The sequence below is a fragment of the Narcine bancroftii genome, chromosome 1, assembly GCF_036971445.1.
Source record: "Narcine bancroftii isolate sNarBan1 chromosome 1, sNarBan1.hap1, whole genome shotgun sequence".
Lineage (NCBI taxonomy): Eukaryota > Metazoa > Chordata > Chondrichthyes > Torpediniformes > Narcinidae > Narcine > Narcine bancroftii.
Genome location: NC_091469.1, coordinates 119014184 through 119031762, shown reverse-complemented (window position 1 = coordinate 119031762; position 17579 = coordinate 119014184). Strand labels below are relative to the sequence as shown.

At 40.3% G+C, this 17579-nt stretch overlaps 1 protein-coding gene across 1 annotated transcript in view; it reads left to right on the top strand.

Moving 5' to 3' along the window:
* The window catches only part of LOC138749169 (low-density lipoprotein receptor class A domain-containing protein 1-like), a 33891-nt gene extending 21408 nt beyond the window's left edge, over positions 1-12483 (top strand). The window contains exons 4-6 of the mRNA XM_069910556.1: positions 3974-4111; positions 10972-11094; positions 12228-12483. Coding sequence (XP_069766657.1) covers positions 3974-4111; positions 10972-11094; positions 12228-12367 — 401 coding nt within the window. The 3' untranslated portion in view covers positions 12368-12483. The remainder of the gene's footprint in view (positions 1-3973; positions 4112-10971; positions 11095-12227) is intronic.
* Positions 12484-17579: the final 5096 nt, after the last annotated feature.

The following is a 17579-nucleotide window of genomic DNA, read 5'->3' as shown; positions in this document are numbered from 1 at the left end:
GGAGAGAAATTGAAACAAAAAAAAATAGAGAAGGAGGCAGGGAGGGAAGGAGTGGGGAGGGAACCTGAAATTGTTGAATTCAATTTTGAGGCCCAACTCTAGCAACGTTCCCTCAGAGAAGGTGAGGCGCTGTTACATAATCTATCACTGAGCATCATTGGTAGGACAGGTCAGTGTGGGATGGGGGATTAAAATGACAGTTGACCGGAAACACAGGATCACCTCTGCTTTGCAGAACATCCCAGTTTAGTTCACCAGGATGAATATGAACTTCAATTATCTTTCATATTAACTCTCTATCCCATTTTATCATATTACAAAAATATTCATACACTGCAGACTGTTAACTAAATATGCTAATTATTGAATCTAAACCTATCCTGAATACACTCCAGAAACTCACTATGTTTGTGATTCACCTAAATATTGAAATTTAACATTTTTAAGATCTTTAAATTTTAAAAATGTAGCACTGTTACAGGCCAATTTGGCCCTTCAAATCTGTACCGCCAAATTTACACCTGTTAACCTACACCCCAGTACGTTTTTGAAGGGTGGGAGAAAACGGGAGCCCCCAGAGAAAACCCACGCAGACATGAGGAGAATGTACAAACTCCTTACAGACAGCACGGGATTCGAACCCAGATCCGGTCCCGATCGCTGGCGCTGTAAAGGTGTTGTGCTAACCGCTACGCCAATCATGCATTCATTATGGAAATGGAAATGCAAAGGAGGGAAACCACTTACCATTCTTCATATACCCAACCCAACTCACATCAACCCATTCCACTCCATTCCCCATTCACCCAAATAGACCTAATTCAAATAGACAGCTAATATGAGACATGGGGATGTGTAAGATAATGCATTTTGTGTTTGGATAATGCTTTGTTTGCCATTTATCTGATACCTGAAGTGTCTCATCTTGTCAGCATGAGGTAGATGAGTAGGTTGGATTGAGATGTTTGATGTTTATTCCTCAGATCAGTGAGGAGGTGTGAAATATCTCACATGAAATCCAGGTGGGAGGTATTTTGAAACTAAATCATCACCAACCAGCAAACGAAACAACCCGAGATGCCAAAGTACAAAGGAGCATTAATATGTGATACAACTGCAAGGGGATTTAATTACAAGAGCAGGTGCATCTCGCTCCAATTATGTAAGGCTCAGGTAAAACTACATCTGGAATATTGTGCACAGGTCTACCTAAGGAAGGTTACACATGATGGGCGTGAAAGTTCAGCACTGATTCCTGAGATCACAGTGTTTCAACTAAGAGGTTATTGTCATTTGTCAATTATTCTCAAGTTTGGAAGTATAATAGGTGATATCTTTGAAACATGCAAACTTCTTAAAGAGTTTACAGGGGAGATCTGAAGTTGGAGTTTCCTCTGGCTGGCGGGTCTAGTACCCCAAGAGTTTCAATCTCATTATAAGGGATTATCTATTTAAGGTTGAAATGGGAAGACATTTCTTCACCCAGCAGCAAGTTGACGTAGTGGTTAACGCAATGCCTTTACACCACCAGCACTGTCTGTAAGGAGTTTGTACGTTCTCTCCATGTATGCGTAGGTTTTCCCCGGGAGATCCGGTTTCTTCCCACTGTTCAAAATGTACTGGGTATGTAGCTTAATTGGGTGTAAATTGAGCAGCATGAATTTGTGGGCTGAAACAGCCTTTTATTGTGCTGTATGTCAAAATTAAATTACAATCTCTTGCGTTCTCCACCTGAGGGTTATAGATCTCCAGTCACCCAGTATATTCAAGCTAGAGATCAATAGATTTTTAGACATTAAAGGAATTGAGGAATTTTAAATTAATGTAGGAAATAAGGACAGAATTAAAAGATCAGGTGTGATCTTACTGAATGGCAGATCAGGCACAAAATGCCCTTCTCCTGCTTCTACTTCTTATGTTACAAAAGAACATAAGAAATAGGAGCAGGAATCGGCCATCAGGCCTGTCCAGCCTCCTGTGCCATTCAATGAGATCATGGCTGATCTGATGATGGGCTCATCTCCACCTACCTGCCTTTTCCCCATATCCCTTAATTCCACTGCTATGTAAAAATCTGTCCAACCTTGTCTGAAATATATTTACTGAGGTAGTCTCCACTGCTTCAATGGGCAGCAAATTCCATAGATTCATCACTCTCTGGGAAAACAGTTCCTCTTTATCGCCATCCTAAATCTACTACCCTGAATCTTGAGGCCATGTGCCCTAGTTCTGGTCTCTCCGACCAATGGAAACAACTTACCTACCTCTATATTTTCTATGCTGTTTTTAATCTTATATGTTTCTATTAGATGCCCTCTCATTCTTCTAAATTCTAGTGAGTACTGTCCCAGATGACCCAGTCTCTCCTCATAGGCTAACTCCCTCATCTCTGGAATCAACCTGGTGAACATCCTTTGCACCACTTCCAAAACCAGTACATCTTTCCTCAAGGAAGGAGACCAGAACTCCACGCAATACTCCAGATGCAACCTCACCAGTACTTTGTAGAGGTGCAGCATAACCTTCCTTATCCTATTTAAATTCAACCCCCCGGTAATGGCCAGCATTCCATTTGCTTTCTTGATAGCCTACTGTACCTGCAAACCAACCTTTTGCGATTCATGAACAAGCACTCCCAAGCCCTTTTGCTTTCCAGCATGCTGCAATCGCTTTCCATTTAAATAATAATCTGATCTTCCAATTTTTCCTTCCAAAGGAGTAACCTCACATTTACCAACATTATACTCCATCTGCCAGACCCTTGCCCACTCACTCCAGATACCTCACTATTTCTTCTTTAATAATAGCCAAGCATTTTCCCAACTACAGATGTTAAATTTACTGGACTATAGTTCCCTGCCTTTTATGTACATCCTTTTTTGAATAGTGGTGTGACATTCACTGTCTTCCATTCTGCCAGGACCTGCCCAGAGTCCAGAGAATTTTAATAAATTATCACCAAAGCCTCGATAATAATTTCAGCCATTTCTTTCAGTACCCTGGGATGTATTCCATCAGGGCCAGGGGACGTACCTATCTTTAAACCCTCAAGTTTGCTCAGTACTACCTCTTTAATGATAGCTATTGCATCCAGGTCCTCACCTTCCATGACATCCAAAACATCTGTCTTTGACATGGTTTATACGTGTCCTCCACCATGAAGACTGACATAAAATAGTAAATCAAAGCCTCAGCCCTTTCTTCATTACTCAATACCCTCTCATCATCCAAGGGACCTACCTTCACTTTAGCCACCCTTTTGTGCTTTATATAATTATTAAAAATATTTACTGTTCATTTTTATATTTTGTACTAATCTTTTTTTGTAATCTACCTTTCCTCCCTTTATTATTCATTTCATGGTTCTTTATTCCTTTTTAAAGTTTTCCTAAACTAGTTTCCCACTGCTCTTGGCAACTTTGTACACACAAACTTTTAGTTTAATGCCTTTTTTTTAACCTTAGTTATCCAAGGCTGGCTGTCCCCTCCCTTACTATCCTTGCTTTTAACTGCAATATACTTAACAGAACTGTGAAAAATCTCTGAAAATCTTCCACTGTTTCTCAACCATCTCCCCACATATCTTGCATTCCCAGTTTACCCTGGCCGACTCCTCCCTTATTCCCATGTAGTTTTTTTAATTGTTTAGACATAATACACTGGTTTTCGACCAAAGTATTGTACCTTCCATTTGTATGTTCTTCATTAAGTGTCCTAGAAAGTTATAGTCTGTGCCTTTCAAACGTCCAAATGCAACTGAACAATAAAACGTAATTAGAAAATCACATGTGGTTGGAAAGCTTGTAGCCGTGACAGTATGTTGTTATCTGCCTACACGGTCACTACTCAATTCTGCATTTAGCTTCAACGACAGGGGGTTAATTTCAAGACCTTGAAATAACATTCTAAATGTGATCTGAAGGTTAGTTACACATGATTCAATGCTAAATTCTATCCATGTCTTCTGCTTTAGTAATCCGTCAGTGTAAAACCACCTCAAATTCAGTTGGCTTTCTGTGTGACGATCGCAGAACCTGTATCATTTCTACACAGATGTGCAATGGCAAAGTAGACTGCAGCAATGGTGAAGATGAATCAGATTTGTACTGTGGTATGTATTTAATTCAAATGTCAATTAATCTTTGCACATAGATTGAAGTACTTGGTAGATCTGATAACTCATCTCATTGCTTTACTAGAATACATTATTTGATTTTGTTCCAACTTAGAGAAAACATATTAAAGTACTGAGTATGCTAAAAATCTGAAATATTTTACATATCAGGCAAGAACTGTGGAGAAATACAAAATTCAAACTGTAGCACAGAGGCAGACAGGAAATAGGTCAAAGGTCACTAACCCCCTCTCCATGTCAATGAATAACAAATCTGCCCATAGCCACTGTCATGTTCCAATTGGTCATCTTCCTCACCTACAATCATGTGATTCAATTCCTAGGTCGGTCTCTAACCCCAGGAGTATAAAAAGGTACATGTGCATGATTTTTTCTATTTGTTACCCTGAACCCGCTCCTGGCTGCAATCCATAGGCAGCACTGAAGAACCAATTGTGAGGTGTGTGCTGAGAAAGGGGTGGATGATCAGTCTTGGCATGCACCTGGGTGAATCACTGTAGTTCATCCAGTTTAACTTACACATTCATAGGATAGCTAAATAGCTTCTTTAATCCACGTGGCATGCCTCTACGTTGGAGAAGGTGTGGCAGATAATGTTTGTTTTATTTCTCAGTAGTTCTAGATACCTTCCGTAGGTAACTGTAGCTCAGGTAACCTGCATGCTAGTGAGATTGATTTGCGTGGGGTTGAGCTTTGTTTCCCATTTATAAATAAATTCCACATCTTTACTTCTAACATGTGTCCAGGGTTGTCACTCCTTGAAACCTTTGAATTTGTTACTTGGACCATCACCACCACATGGCCTTTATCACTATTTGACAGTCTGATGGGTTTCTTTACAGTTGCTGTCTTGTCTGATGTACATTTCCAACATTTTCCACTCTGGAATTAAAGAAATTATGATAATAGTAGGCTTTATTTGTCGTTTTAATTTAAAACAAAATGAGACATTTCCCCGCACCCCTGTTGCTACATAAAAACAACTACAAACAGGATAGGAACAGAAGCATCAGATCCCGAAGAGGCCACTGCAAGCGACTGCTGCACCGCCACCTTGGGCCTTAGCCACCACTTTATCCCTGCAAGACAATCACAAAATTAAGCTATTTCTCTTACAAACACATCTCCAATTGCACACAACTGCTTAAAATGTATATTTTTTTAAAAAGTGCCACAATATATTGATTTTCAGAGGCTGGGTCATGGTTACAGAAGAGACAGGACAAATTATGTCTTTAGTTGTTAAAATGTCCACAAGAGACTCTTTGCCCAATCTGAAGAGGCTGCTGTGGGCTATTATCGTGCCGCCATCAAGGACAGGTTTACCCGCATCTGCTGGACTCTGGATGTTAAATTGTATTTTTTAAAGGGAAACCACCTCACAGTTCACCATCTCTTGAGGTCAAAGCCATGGCATCTTCCCCATGAGGCCCCAGCGATCCTGGACACGCATCCTCAGGACCCCAGAACCAGGCCCACGACTCTGCCACTCCACACCTCGGGACCCCCTCCTCCAACTGCGCACGTGTTATCCACAATGCCCGGCAACAGGCAACATCAACTCTGGTGGCAAAGACTGAAGGCCACAATGCCCCACCAGAGGCCTCGATCCCCTCACCCATTGAGTCTGCAACATAAGCTCTAACCCTCAGAAATTTAGTTTGGATACTTTGCGGCCTCTTTCGGAGGTCTGCTCTTGCTTGGCGTTCCCCAGATTTCATCATCCGACTCCCTGTTTTCCAATTTCCATCCTTGACTGCTCAAAGATGGAGCATGGCGCCTACTTGGGTGGGGGGGTTCCTGTAGCACCTAGTCCAGAGAGGCCACTGCGGGCTACAGCTGCGGCTTCACATGTTTATACCCCTAAGGATGGAACAGTGTCAGTAATCAATGAGTCAGAATCTGGATATCAATATGCTGATTTAATTATTTCAGAATCAGGTTTATTATCATGATCCATTTGTCCCACAATCTGTTGTTTTGTGGCAACATTATTGTGCATTAAAACAGGTGCAAAATTGCTATAAATTACATTTCCGTAATACACTATTGAAAAAAAAAATAAATGAGTGCAAAAGAGAAAGTAGTGAGGTAGTGCCTGTGGTTCATTGTCCATTCAGAAATCTGATGGTGAGGGCAAGAAGCTGGTTTTGTAACATTGGGTGATCGCCTTCAGGCTCTGGATGGTACCTGCTTCTGGATGGTAGCAGTGAGGAGGACTTGGTCTGGGTGGTGAGGATCCTAGTGGTTGCTCTCTTGAGACACTGCCTCTTGTAGATGCCCTTAATGGAGTGAAGACTAATGCCCGTGATGGCACTGGCTGAGTTCACAATTCATTATAGTCTTTTCCTGTACATCTCCATACCAGACACTGACGCTACCAGTAAAAATGCTCTACACATTAGACCTGCAGAAATTTGCAGGAGTGTTTGGTAACATACCAAATCTCCTCAAATCCATAACGAAATATAGCTGCTGATGAGCTTTCTTCATGGTTGCATCAATGTGAAGGCCCCGAGGATAGATCTTCAGAGATGTTGACACTCAGGAATTTGAAGTTTTTTTACCCACTCCACTATTGATCCTTCAATGAGGACTGGTTTGTGTCCCCTGGTTTCCCCTTCATGAAGTCCACAATAAGTTCCTTGGTTTTACATTGAGTGCTGGTCAGTGGGACTAGGAGGGTGGGGATTTGTTATGGCATGGACTAGTAGGGCCGAACTGGCCTGTTCTGTGCTTTAAGTGGTTATATGGTTATATGAGTGCAAGGTTGTTGTTGTGACCCCACTCAACCAGCTGATCTACATCGCTCCTGAATGCGTCCTTATTGCTGTCTGTTAGCAAGGTCATGGGTGTAGGGAGAATAGAGAAGTGGGCTAAGCATGCATCCTTGAGATGAGCCTGTGTTGATTATCAGTGAGGAGGAGACGTTGGTACTGATCTGCACTGACTGTGGCTTTCCGATGAGGTGGTCAAGGATCCAGTTGCAGAGGGAAGAGCGGAGGCCCAGGTTTTAAAGCTTGCTGACTAGAGGAAATGATGGTGTTGAAAGCTGAGCTGTAATCAATGAAAAGCAGCCTGATGTACATCTAGATGATCCAAAGCTGACTGGAGAGCCAATGAGATTGCATCTGCTATGAAACCATTGTGCCAGAGAGCAAACTGTTGTGGGTCCAGATCTTAGGAACGTTAATTCTGACCATGACCAACCTCTCAAGGATGTGAGCTCTACTGGGTAATAGTCACTGAGGTAACTCACTGCTCTTTGGGCACTAGTGTGATTGATGCCCTTATGAAGCAGTGGGAACCTCTGACTGCAGCAATGAGAGATTTCAAATGTCCGTGAACATTCCAGCTAGTTGGTTGGCACATATTTTCAGTACTCTGCCATCAGGGTCTGACGCCTTGTTCGAGTTTGCCTTCTTGAAAGATGTTCTGATATTGGCCTCAGAGACAGATATCACAGGGTCAGCAGTTTCTACAGGGATTCTCATTGGCACCATTGAATTCTCCTTTGCAAGTGAGCATAAAAGATGCTCAGCTCATTGGGGAGTGAAACATCGCAGTATTTATGATGTTAGGCTTTGGCTTACATCATACCTGGCAAGTATCTGATTCTGTTCCTAGCTGCACTTGGAATTGCCTCTTTGCTGTTAAGATAGACTTCCATAGGTCATACCTGGACTTCCTGTAGGTATCTGGGTCACCAGGCTTAACACCACTGATCTTGCCCTCAGCAGATTTCTGAGCAGTAGATTCTGATTATTAGTAATGAACATTCATCCTGTTATCTAATGCTATTCATGTTTAATATACTGTACACTTTGATGATGGGTTTAACCATACACTCCTTTTCCTCACAGTGAACAAGTACTATGTGCCTCGTCCTATTCTTTGCTTCTCTTCTGCTCTTTCTATGTCTGTTTATCTCATCCCTTTCACTCTGAAACCTCTCTGCCTTACTTCACATCTCCTTATCTAACCATTTTTACTGTCTAATATTCCTGCAGACTGTCCCTATGCATCTGAACACCCTATTTCCACCACTTCTCTTGACCTGCTAATTGAACAGAATGTGCCCCTAATTCCCAATTTTTCTAAACTCTTTTTCTCTGCATGACTCTCACGTTTTATAGTAAATCCATCAACAGCAAGTTAAAGAAAATTCCCAACCCTCAAGTATCAATTGAAATAAGGAAAGCTAGCAGAATAACCCTGAGCTAAAATGCCAGCCTGAGACAGCAGCACCATTTTACATTTTAAAGTTACCAAGTTAACTAAGAGCATTTGACTCCGAATATCCACTAGCTGTCTACATCAACTTATCATCAGTTATTGAGCAGTCACTGATTGTTTTGCCAAATAGTAACTGATATGATGGCACAGTATCAAACCATTGTAGGAGACTGGATCATCTCATGGATATGTTGGACATTAACAGATCTGTGAAATCATCCACTTACCATATGCCTTCCTTGCATTGATTTTTGTTTTATTTATTTGTCACATTATACCTTGCAGAGTGAGAAGAGTTGTTCCACAGGCAGTCTCACAGGTCAACTTTAACATTCATACACCTGTATAGATAACAAAATCACAATGAAAAACAATCTGCTACAAAGTAAGGACAGCATGTGGAGTTCATTTAGGAGCCTGATGCCTGTGGGGAAGAAACTGTTCTTGAGTCTGTTGGTGTGCGATTTCACATTGAACCCTTCTCACTGAATGGGGGGAGGGAGAAGAGAATGGTCCGGGATCTGATGCATAATTCAAAAGAATGGCTGCCTTTTGTAGCCAGTAGGAGATGTTGATGGGGTACATGGGAGGGGAGGATGTTCATGAAATGTTCTGAGCTGCCTTCACTCATTTCTCTAGCTTGTTCCAATCTTCAGCATTGAAGGGCCCATACCACACTGTGATGTATCCATCAAGTATATTTTCACTGGTGCACCTGTATCAGTCGTGAAGAGACTTGGATTACACTTCCTTAGTCCTCTAAAAAATTTTCTAGTAAGCACATTTAAGAAAGCAATAGCTGAAGAGCAAATGAAAGTGAGGCACCAATTATCTTTCCCAGAGACATAGAGAGCTCCAAGTTGCTATCTCCAAATTGATACTGTTACGAGCCCAGACGACCCCAAAACTCAGCAGCAATAGACATTCACCATGACTAGTAGCTACTTAAACAAAAGTTGTTTTTAATTATCTTTAAACATGAAAACAGAATCAAACTTTAACTTATCACTATTAACTTAACTACCCTAATTTCACCCCCTTCTAATTCTAAGCGCACGTGTATGTAATGTGTGGTAGATTCAAGAAAGTTTTTTGGTTTAGAGTCCAATCTCATGTCTCATTCTTCCAAGTTCTCTGGTTGCAGGCAATTCTTACACTGTGCACAGAGTTTAATGTATATTAAGTTCACCAGGTACTCGAAGGGTAAATGGTTACCACTCAGGAAGGTTCTTGTAGGTTTGCAGAGTTGTTCCAGGATTTCCACAACTGAGGTACCAACATTAGTCACCTCAATGTCTTGCTGATGAAACTTGCCCCATCAGGATTCTCCAGATGATAACCTCTCCTTTTCAGGCTACCACAGAGTTCCTTTCTGTTCTTCCTATTCCAAGAGAAACATCAATCAGATAGCACTTCCAACCATCCACACTCTGGAGCTTGTTACAGCTTTCTGTGTCACACACAGTCCAAGACTCCCTTCTCTCTCTCTCTTTCTCTGAGACTCAAGCTGCCAGGCAGCATGTCCTCTCTCTCACTTGGAAAACCCCTGACCTTCTCCAGCAAACTATAAGAGTTAGTCTGTTGTTTTTAGGTAAACAAGAACCTCTCAATGACCTCTGAGTGAGCATTTTGCAGAGAGGTCAAAAGCCTTGCAAAGGTCCAAACAGATAACCTGGCTCTGGCTGTTCTTCCAAGACAATAGACCATTTATTTCATGACATCATTTCAATTAGCTCCAACTTGTGAAATCTCCATAGCATTTTCCATAGTTTCTGTAAAGTCACTGAATATGAATTCTTCAGTATTTCAAATAGTATGTTTTAAAATGTGTGCATGTATGTAACCTACTCTACTTTTCCCAATTTATCTCCCAAAATCTTTCCCAAATATTCCATCACAATATTCTAAGTGAATCCAGATGAAGTTTCAATGGGGAATCAATCTGGACCTGCAGGGGTTTGCATTGTATCCTTCTCAATCAGTCTTGCTGATGAAACTTTCCCCCTTCAGGGTTCTCCTTCTTTCTTTCAGGTTGCCTTTCACACCACCAATCTTCTCCTTTGACCAGGCAGCCTTCCAAAGTTTGCCAGCTTGTCCCTCTGGAATGGATTTCTGACTCTCTCCTCTCTGTTTCACATCCTCCCTCTCTGAGAGCAAAACTCTTCTCCTCTACCTGCAAAGATCACATACTCTCCCAGGCAAGCTACTGTCGATACTTCGTTGCCTCCTGCAAAAAGCATTCTGCAAAAGTCCAGCAAGTTTTCTGTGTTTTAAAATGTGTGTATGCAAGCTGCTCGAGCAATTCCTCCCAAACCACCTCTAAATACTCTGTCATAGTATAGGTTAATTGGGTGTAAATTGAGCGGCACAGACTCATGGGCCAAAATGGCCTAATACCGTGCTATATGTCTAAATTTAAATCATAAATATTGCTGCTATTATTCATATCTAATGAATTTTCAATTCTGAAAACACATTTATGTCAAAGATTACAGAAGTCCATGAGCTGAAAAGGAAAATGTCCATAGAAGTTCTACTTACAATTTTGTAATTTTACTGAAAGTGAAATTTAAATAAATTGCCACAACCTATCTTTACAGGAGACCTGCCAAAAAGCCTGCCCAAACATTTAGTTTTTATCTGCGGCAACCAGAAGTCTTGGATCTATATAGATGAAAAATGTGATGGAAAAAATCACTGTGGAGACTGCTCAGACGAATCAGGTAATCTACTGTCTCAAAGCAGTATTTCTTGCAAATTTAACTTTACTACAATTATATTATTAATGGATATAGGACAAGTCTATGCCTAGAGTTTTCTTTTCCAACAAAATAATTCATATGCTAGGAATCTGAAATAAAAATAGGACATGCTGGAATACCATTAAATTAAAACATTAATTTTGTTTCTGCTAATCTGTTGAGTGTTTCCAGAATTGTATTTTTTTATTTCATATTTCCATCTTCAAAACCGTTTCCTTTTTGTTAATATAAACATTTGTAAAGATTCAAATGTTCAGATTTCTCCCAAAAAATTGACAAATTTCTTCCTGGAGGAATACTGAGCAAAGAAATGCTGAAGAAACTCAGCAGGTCATGCAGCATCCATAGGAAGTAAAAGGAAATGCACGTTTTGGGCCTGAGTCAGTAGCTTTGCATCAAATTCTTAGCTTCTTATTAGTAATTTTGAATGGCGAATGAGAGCTGACTTAATAGGGGCATAGAAGATTATGAGGGGCAGCCAGCACCTTCTTTTTTGAGGCAACAGTAGCATTGATTTAATGTGGGTAGAGGAAAATTTAAGGGAGATGTCAGAGCTAAGTTTTTTACTCAGAGAATGGTGGGGGACTGGAATGCATTGCCAGGGGTGGTGGTAAAGGCTGGAACAATAGGGACATTCAGAAGACTCTTAGGCAGATGGATGTAAGGAAAATGCATGTTGTAGAGAAGACTTACATAGGTCAGAACAACATTGAAGGGCCTGTACCCTGCTGTAATTTTCTACGTTCTATACAATGGAAGCCGTTTATGACACTATAATTTCCCAACTCTGGTGGCACAGTTGCGGATTTCCCAAGAACTTGGGCCGCAGGAAGTTTCTGTGGCCTCCAAATTAATCATTGATTAAGCTGAAATGAAAATACCACTCTTTCAAGATTGCCAGTGCTGAATAATTAACTTTGGTATAAGATGTCCAGAGTTAACAATCATTAAAGCTCAGGAGTGAACAGCAAGGCTGGAAACACCAAAGATAAATGAAGCCAGGAAGCACTCACTCCAGCAGACCTATTACATTAAACAAAGCTCAACATTGATCGCTTTGAAGAATAACTCAATTTTTTGTTTTAAAAAAAAAGAATTGGACTGCCCTGCCTGTTCTGGATGGAAATGTTCTACTGTATTCTTCAATGACTGTGACTGCATACCTAAGAGTCGCTGCAAAAATAACATTCAGGACTGCAGTGATTGGAGCGATGAAAACACCTGTACTAAATGATTGTGGCATTTATCTGTATAATTCATTAGTGAATTGTGTGTGCGCACGCACGTGCATGTATTTGATAAACTTTATGCTTTTAGATTTGATTTATGATGTTTTGAATTAGCCAATTTCTCTGAGTAAAACTATATACAGAAAAATCATCAAACCTCATTTTAATCCACATTAAACAATTTTATTACTAGATCTCTATGACTTCCTCTTTCCTTTATAAGCTCGTTTGTGAATCAACTTCATATCTACCATTCTAACTTGGACATCGATCACACTTTTGCCATTATCACTGTGTCAATATCCTGGAAGTTCCTAGCTAATTTCACTGTGGGATATAATTATGAGGATTGGAGTGGTTCAAGAATTTCTTCCACAATTCTAAATAAATATTAATTGTACGTAAGTTCAAGGCTGGGGTTGGAAAATATTTATCTTATGAAATACATCAGTCAAGTCAGTGATGCCCCTTTCTCAAGAGAACATTTGAGAAGCTACCTACCTCATTTTAAATGTACTCTGGATTTATACCTTGGAACTGGCTGCATTGCACAGTTTGCATTTCGGTGCATCTGTTGACCGTACCCTTCTGGGATATACATGGGTTTTGGAAGTGCTTTCCAAAGTTGATTAGGTAAGTAGTAATGGTGCATCCTGTAGGTGGTACACTATAGACAGTGCCCCAATCGAATGGAGTGCTTTCTGTGGTACGTTAAGCTGTGTTGTTGAAACTGAACTTCTAATTGTGTCTTAGAGAACAGTAGAAATATTTGGGGTCAAAAGGTGAGTGGCATACTACAGAACACACAACCTATGTACTCCCTTTTAGCTGCACTATTTACGTGGATGGTCCAAGTAAGTTATATTAGTGAAACTACAAATGCATATTATAATGGGGGATTAGATAAGTTGATGCTCTTGGAGAAAGTTTATCACTTCTGTAATAAAAAATCACTTGGTGATATCCATTGCTGAGTAGATGCAATTCCCATAACCTCACTTGGTTTTATTACACGATGGACTGGCAAATTACCTGTCTCAAAATTACCCAAGGTTCAGCCCTGGCCTAGTGAACATCTAGCACTCTATGAACTCAAATGGCATGCTCATCTTGGATTTTTTTAATATAAACCTATACAGGCCGTCTATTCTCTCTGTCTAAAAGAAAGTTGGTTTCTACAATTTGCTAATATGAAGACATTTTTGGTTTCTCAGAATTGATTACAGATAACTAAATGTCTTTCATATCATAATGGATTTAAAGTTTTTACCATGACACCTATAGATGCAGATGTCAATAGTTTGTCCACATCATGTGAGTAATTTGAGGTATTGGACCATTCTTTTAACTACCTCCTGCTGCCATACTAAACTTTTTGTTAAGTAACCTCATATCTATGCTTTGTTAGGAAAGGGTTAGAGGTAAATGAGATGGACTCAGATGGGCAACATGATCAGCATGGGGTCACTTTCCAAGCTGTGAACCTCTGATTCCATAATTTGCATTTACCTTCAGAACTTCATCTTATCCAAATTTCATTTTTACCTATGAATTAGGTGATATTAATGATAGTTCCATGTTTGGAATTTCCTCATTAAATCTATTTGCACATTGCCTATTTTAAAACACCAGAGTGCCTGCTTGCCCAAGCATTTGATAACCTCTGCTAAAATTACCTCAGCTGGCTGGTTACCAAACATGTAATGTGCCTGGCGATGAACTGCAAATTAAAAACTGAAAGAAGGCCTTTACTTTGTTCTCAGCTTTGTAATTCCTGTAAACATCTGTGCCAAATGCAACTTCACCTCTCCAAAACAGCCACGTGCAAATGAAGCTAAAGTCTTCAAAATTAAGCAGGATTCGTGATCAAATCCACTTAACCTGCAGTGTTTAAATTCCACACAAATACATAATTTAATCTCTTTCTTCTTTGGCTTGGCTTCGCAGACGAAGATTTATGGAGGGGGTAAAAAGTCCACGTCAGCTGCAGGCTCGTTTGTGGCTGACAAGTCCGATGCGGGACAGGCAGACACGGTTGCAGTGGCTGCAGAGGAAAATTGGTTGGTTGGGGTTGGGTGTTAGGTTTTTCCTCCTTTGCCTTTTGTCAGTGAGGTGGGCTCTGCGGTCTTCTTCAAAGGAGGTTGCTGCCCGCCAAACTGTGAGGCGCCAAGATGCACGGTTTGAGGCGATATCAGCCCACTGGCGGTGGTCAATGTGGCAGGCACCACACATCACTTGGAAGGGGAAAATGTGGAAATGGCCAAGGCCTCAAACAGAACTCTGGGTTGGTCTTCCCAGTGGAAGAAACGGATAACATGCCAAAGAGTGATGCAATGGGAGGGGAGGACCTCAATACAATACAGGAGTTACCACAAAAGGCAGTGCTGGGTAAACTCATGGTCCTACAGGTATATTGGTCTCCTGGACCTGATTGAATGCATTCCAGGGTACTGAAAGAAATGGCAGAAGCTATAGTTGATGCACTTCAGGGAATTTACTGAAATCCTCCAAATAGACCACTATTTTTTTTTAAAAACATAAAAATTTTAGGCCAATTAATTTAATGACCATATTCAGAAAATGCTTAAAGCAAAAATCGAGGAAGAAATAATGAGACATCTAGAATGAAATTCAAATAGAAAGTTGACCATCATCACTATATGGATTGAATTTAAGAGCAGGGAAGCTAGTCTGCAACTGTACAAGATACTGGTGAGGACACACCTAGAGTACTGAGTGCAATTCTGGTTTCCTTGCTTGAAAAAGAAACATACTGATTTTGGAGGAAGTCCAGAGGAGATTCTCGCTTGACGCCTTTTAGTTGAGATCAAATTACCTGGGACTACACTCGCTGGAGGTTAGAATGAGAAGGGATCTTATAGAAACATGAAATTATGAAAGGGATAGATAACATTGAAGCAGTAAATGTGTTTTCACTAGTAGGTGAGTCTACAATTAAGAGATGGTCTTAATACTCAGGGAATTAGTTTTAAGACCGAGATGAAGAGAAACTGGTTCTTCCAGAGTAGTGAATTTATGGAATTCTCTGCTCAAGAAAGCAGTGGAGACGGCCTCAAAATATTTCGGATAGGTTTTTGCCTCAAAGGGAATGAAGGGTTCTGGGAGAAAAGCAGGGAAGTGGAGCTGAGTCCATGGCTAAATCAATCACAACATTGTTGAATGGCAGAATAGGCTGGATGGCATATGTATGCAACATTTATGTTTATAAATGCTTGCTAGTTTAAAATCAAGTACTTAATGGTTGTGCATTTAATACTCAGTTTGGGACACTGACCTCATCTATTTTAAAAGAATAATTTTATGGATTTGGTATTTTGTGCACCGTCTCAGTGAACCCCTTAATATACAATTCAACTTTATCAAAAGAACTTACTTTCTCTAAAAATTGTCTGAATCAAACCTCAGACTAATGCAAGGGATCATGGGAAATTTTCCAAATGCTATTTTTACTTTGAAATCAATACATTGAGACAAATGATGAGGTAACAATGGCTTTGGTAAAATTCACACTGAAACATTAGTGGGCTGTATATAAAGAAGCAATGAGTCAGCATATAGGTGGGAGATTGAAACTTGATTGAATGGTGCACAACCTTCCACTCAATGTCACCAAAATCAAGATGCTGATTATGGACTTTAGGAAGGGGAAATCAGAGGTGTATGATCATTAGTGGATCAGATGTGGAGGGGATGAGCAAATTTAAATCCCTGGGGGTCACTATCTCAGACTAATAACAACATGAAGAGAGCATGCAAGAACTTCCACTTCCTTCAGTATGACATCTGAAACAATGGCAAACTTCCACAGATATATAGTGGAAAGTATGCTAACCAACAGCATCATGGGGGCAGCAATACCTTTAAATGGAAAGCCCTTCAAATAGCGGACCAGCCCAGTATAGGCAAAACCCTCCCCACCATTAAAAAAATCTATATGGAACACTGCTGTCAGAGAGCAGCAGCAATCATCAAGAATCTACCCCACCAAGGTCATATCAGCAGAGGTAAAGGGGCCAGCAGGTTTGAGAACCATTAGACTCCTAAACAACAAACTCAAGACTCATTTAAAGACTCTTTACACATTTATTGCTGATATTTTTTTCTGTATTACAGTTTACATTTCTCTCGAACACATTTTTTGCTTTAGTTTATACTACCGATAAATAGAAATTCTGCTGACTCACAGGAATAATAAATCTGATCTTGGAGCCATGGGTACCCAAAGGCTGTATGCTTCCCTTACTCTCCCCCTGTACTGATGAATGCATACACAAGTTCAGTTCCAAACCAATCCACAAATTTCTTGATGACACTGTTGTTGGGCGATTAACAGGAAATGATAAGTCAGAATACACAGAGAACCTGGTTTGGTGGTGCCAGAACAATCTTGCCATCAATGTCAAAACACCAAGGAATTTCTTGTTAATTTTACAAAGGAGTACACACCTGCAGGCAATGAAGGGACAGAGGTGGAGAGGGTTAGAACTGTCAATTTCTTGAGAGTCCGTATTTCACAAGACATATCCAGATGTCAGCACACCAAGCCAAACGTGAAGAAGGCAGACCAATGCCTCTACTTCCTGAGGAGTCTGAATTTGGCATGTTGTTAAACACTCTTATCAAACTTCTACACTATGGAAAATATACAGCCTAGTTTGGGAATTTGACTGCCTGCAAAGACAGAAGGTAACAAACCATCACAGGTTCTGACCTCCTGTACATTAAATGCATCTATGTGAGATGTCACATCAAGAATGTAGCCAATATCATGAAAGACCCCATCACCCAAGCCACATTCTCTTCACACCACTACCTTCACACAGAACACAGCAGACAAGCACCCCTTGATTTAAGAAAGTTTCTGATTTTAGGTTACATCGATCAGGGACTGCTGCTCCAACACCAAAAAAAAATGGTCTGCACTCTTGCCATGTCATTTTTTTTGTACATATAATTGATTATTAATCTATTTTCTATTGTCAATTTGATTCAATTAAGTGTTTTTTTAAACTATAGAAAATGCAAGCTGTTCAGCCGCAGCAGTGCATTCTACAACGTACATGGCAATAAACTCATCATCTGCTGTGTACAGATCAGAATTATCTGTTGTCTGTAAATTTAATCTTCATTTAAAACTTGGTGCCCACGAGAGAAAATTGAATACAACTCTTAAATATTATCTTGAATGTTACTATG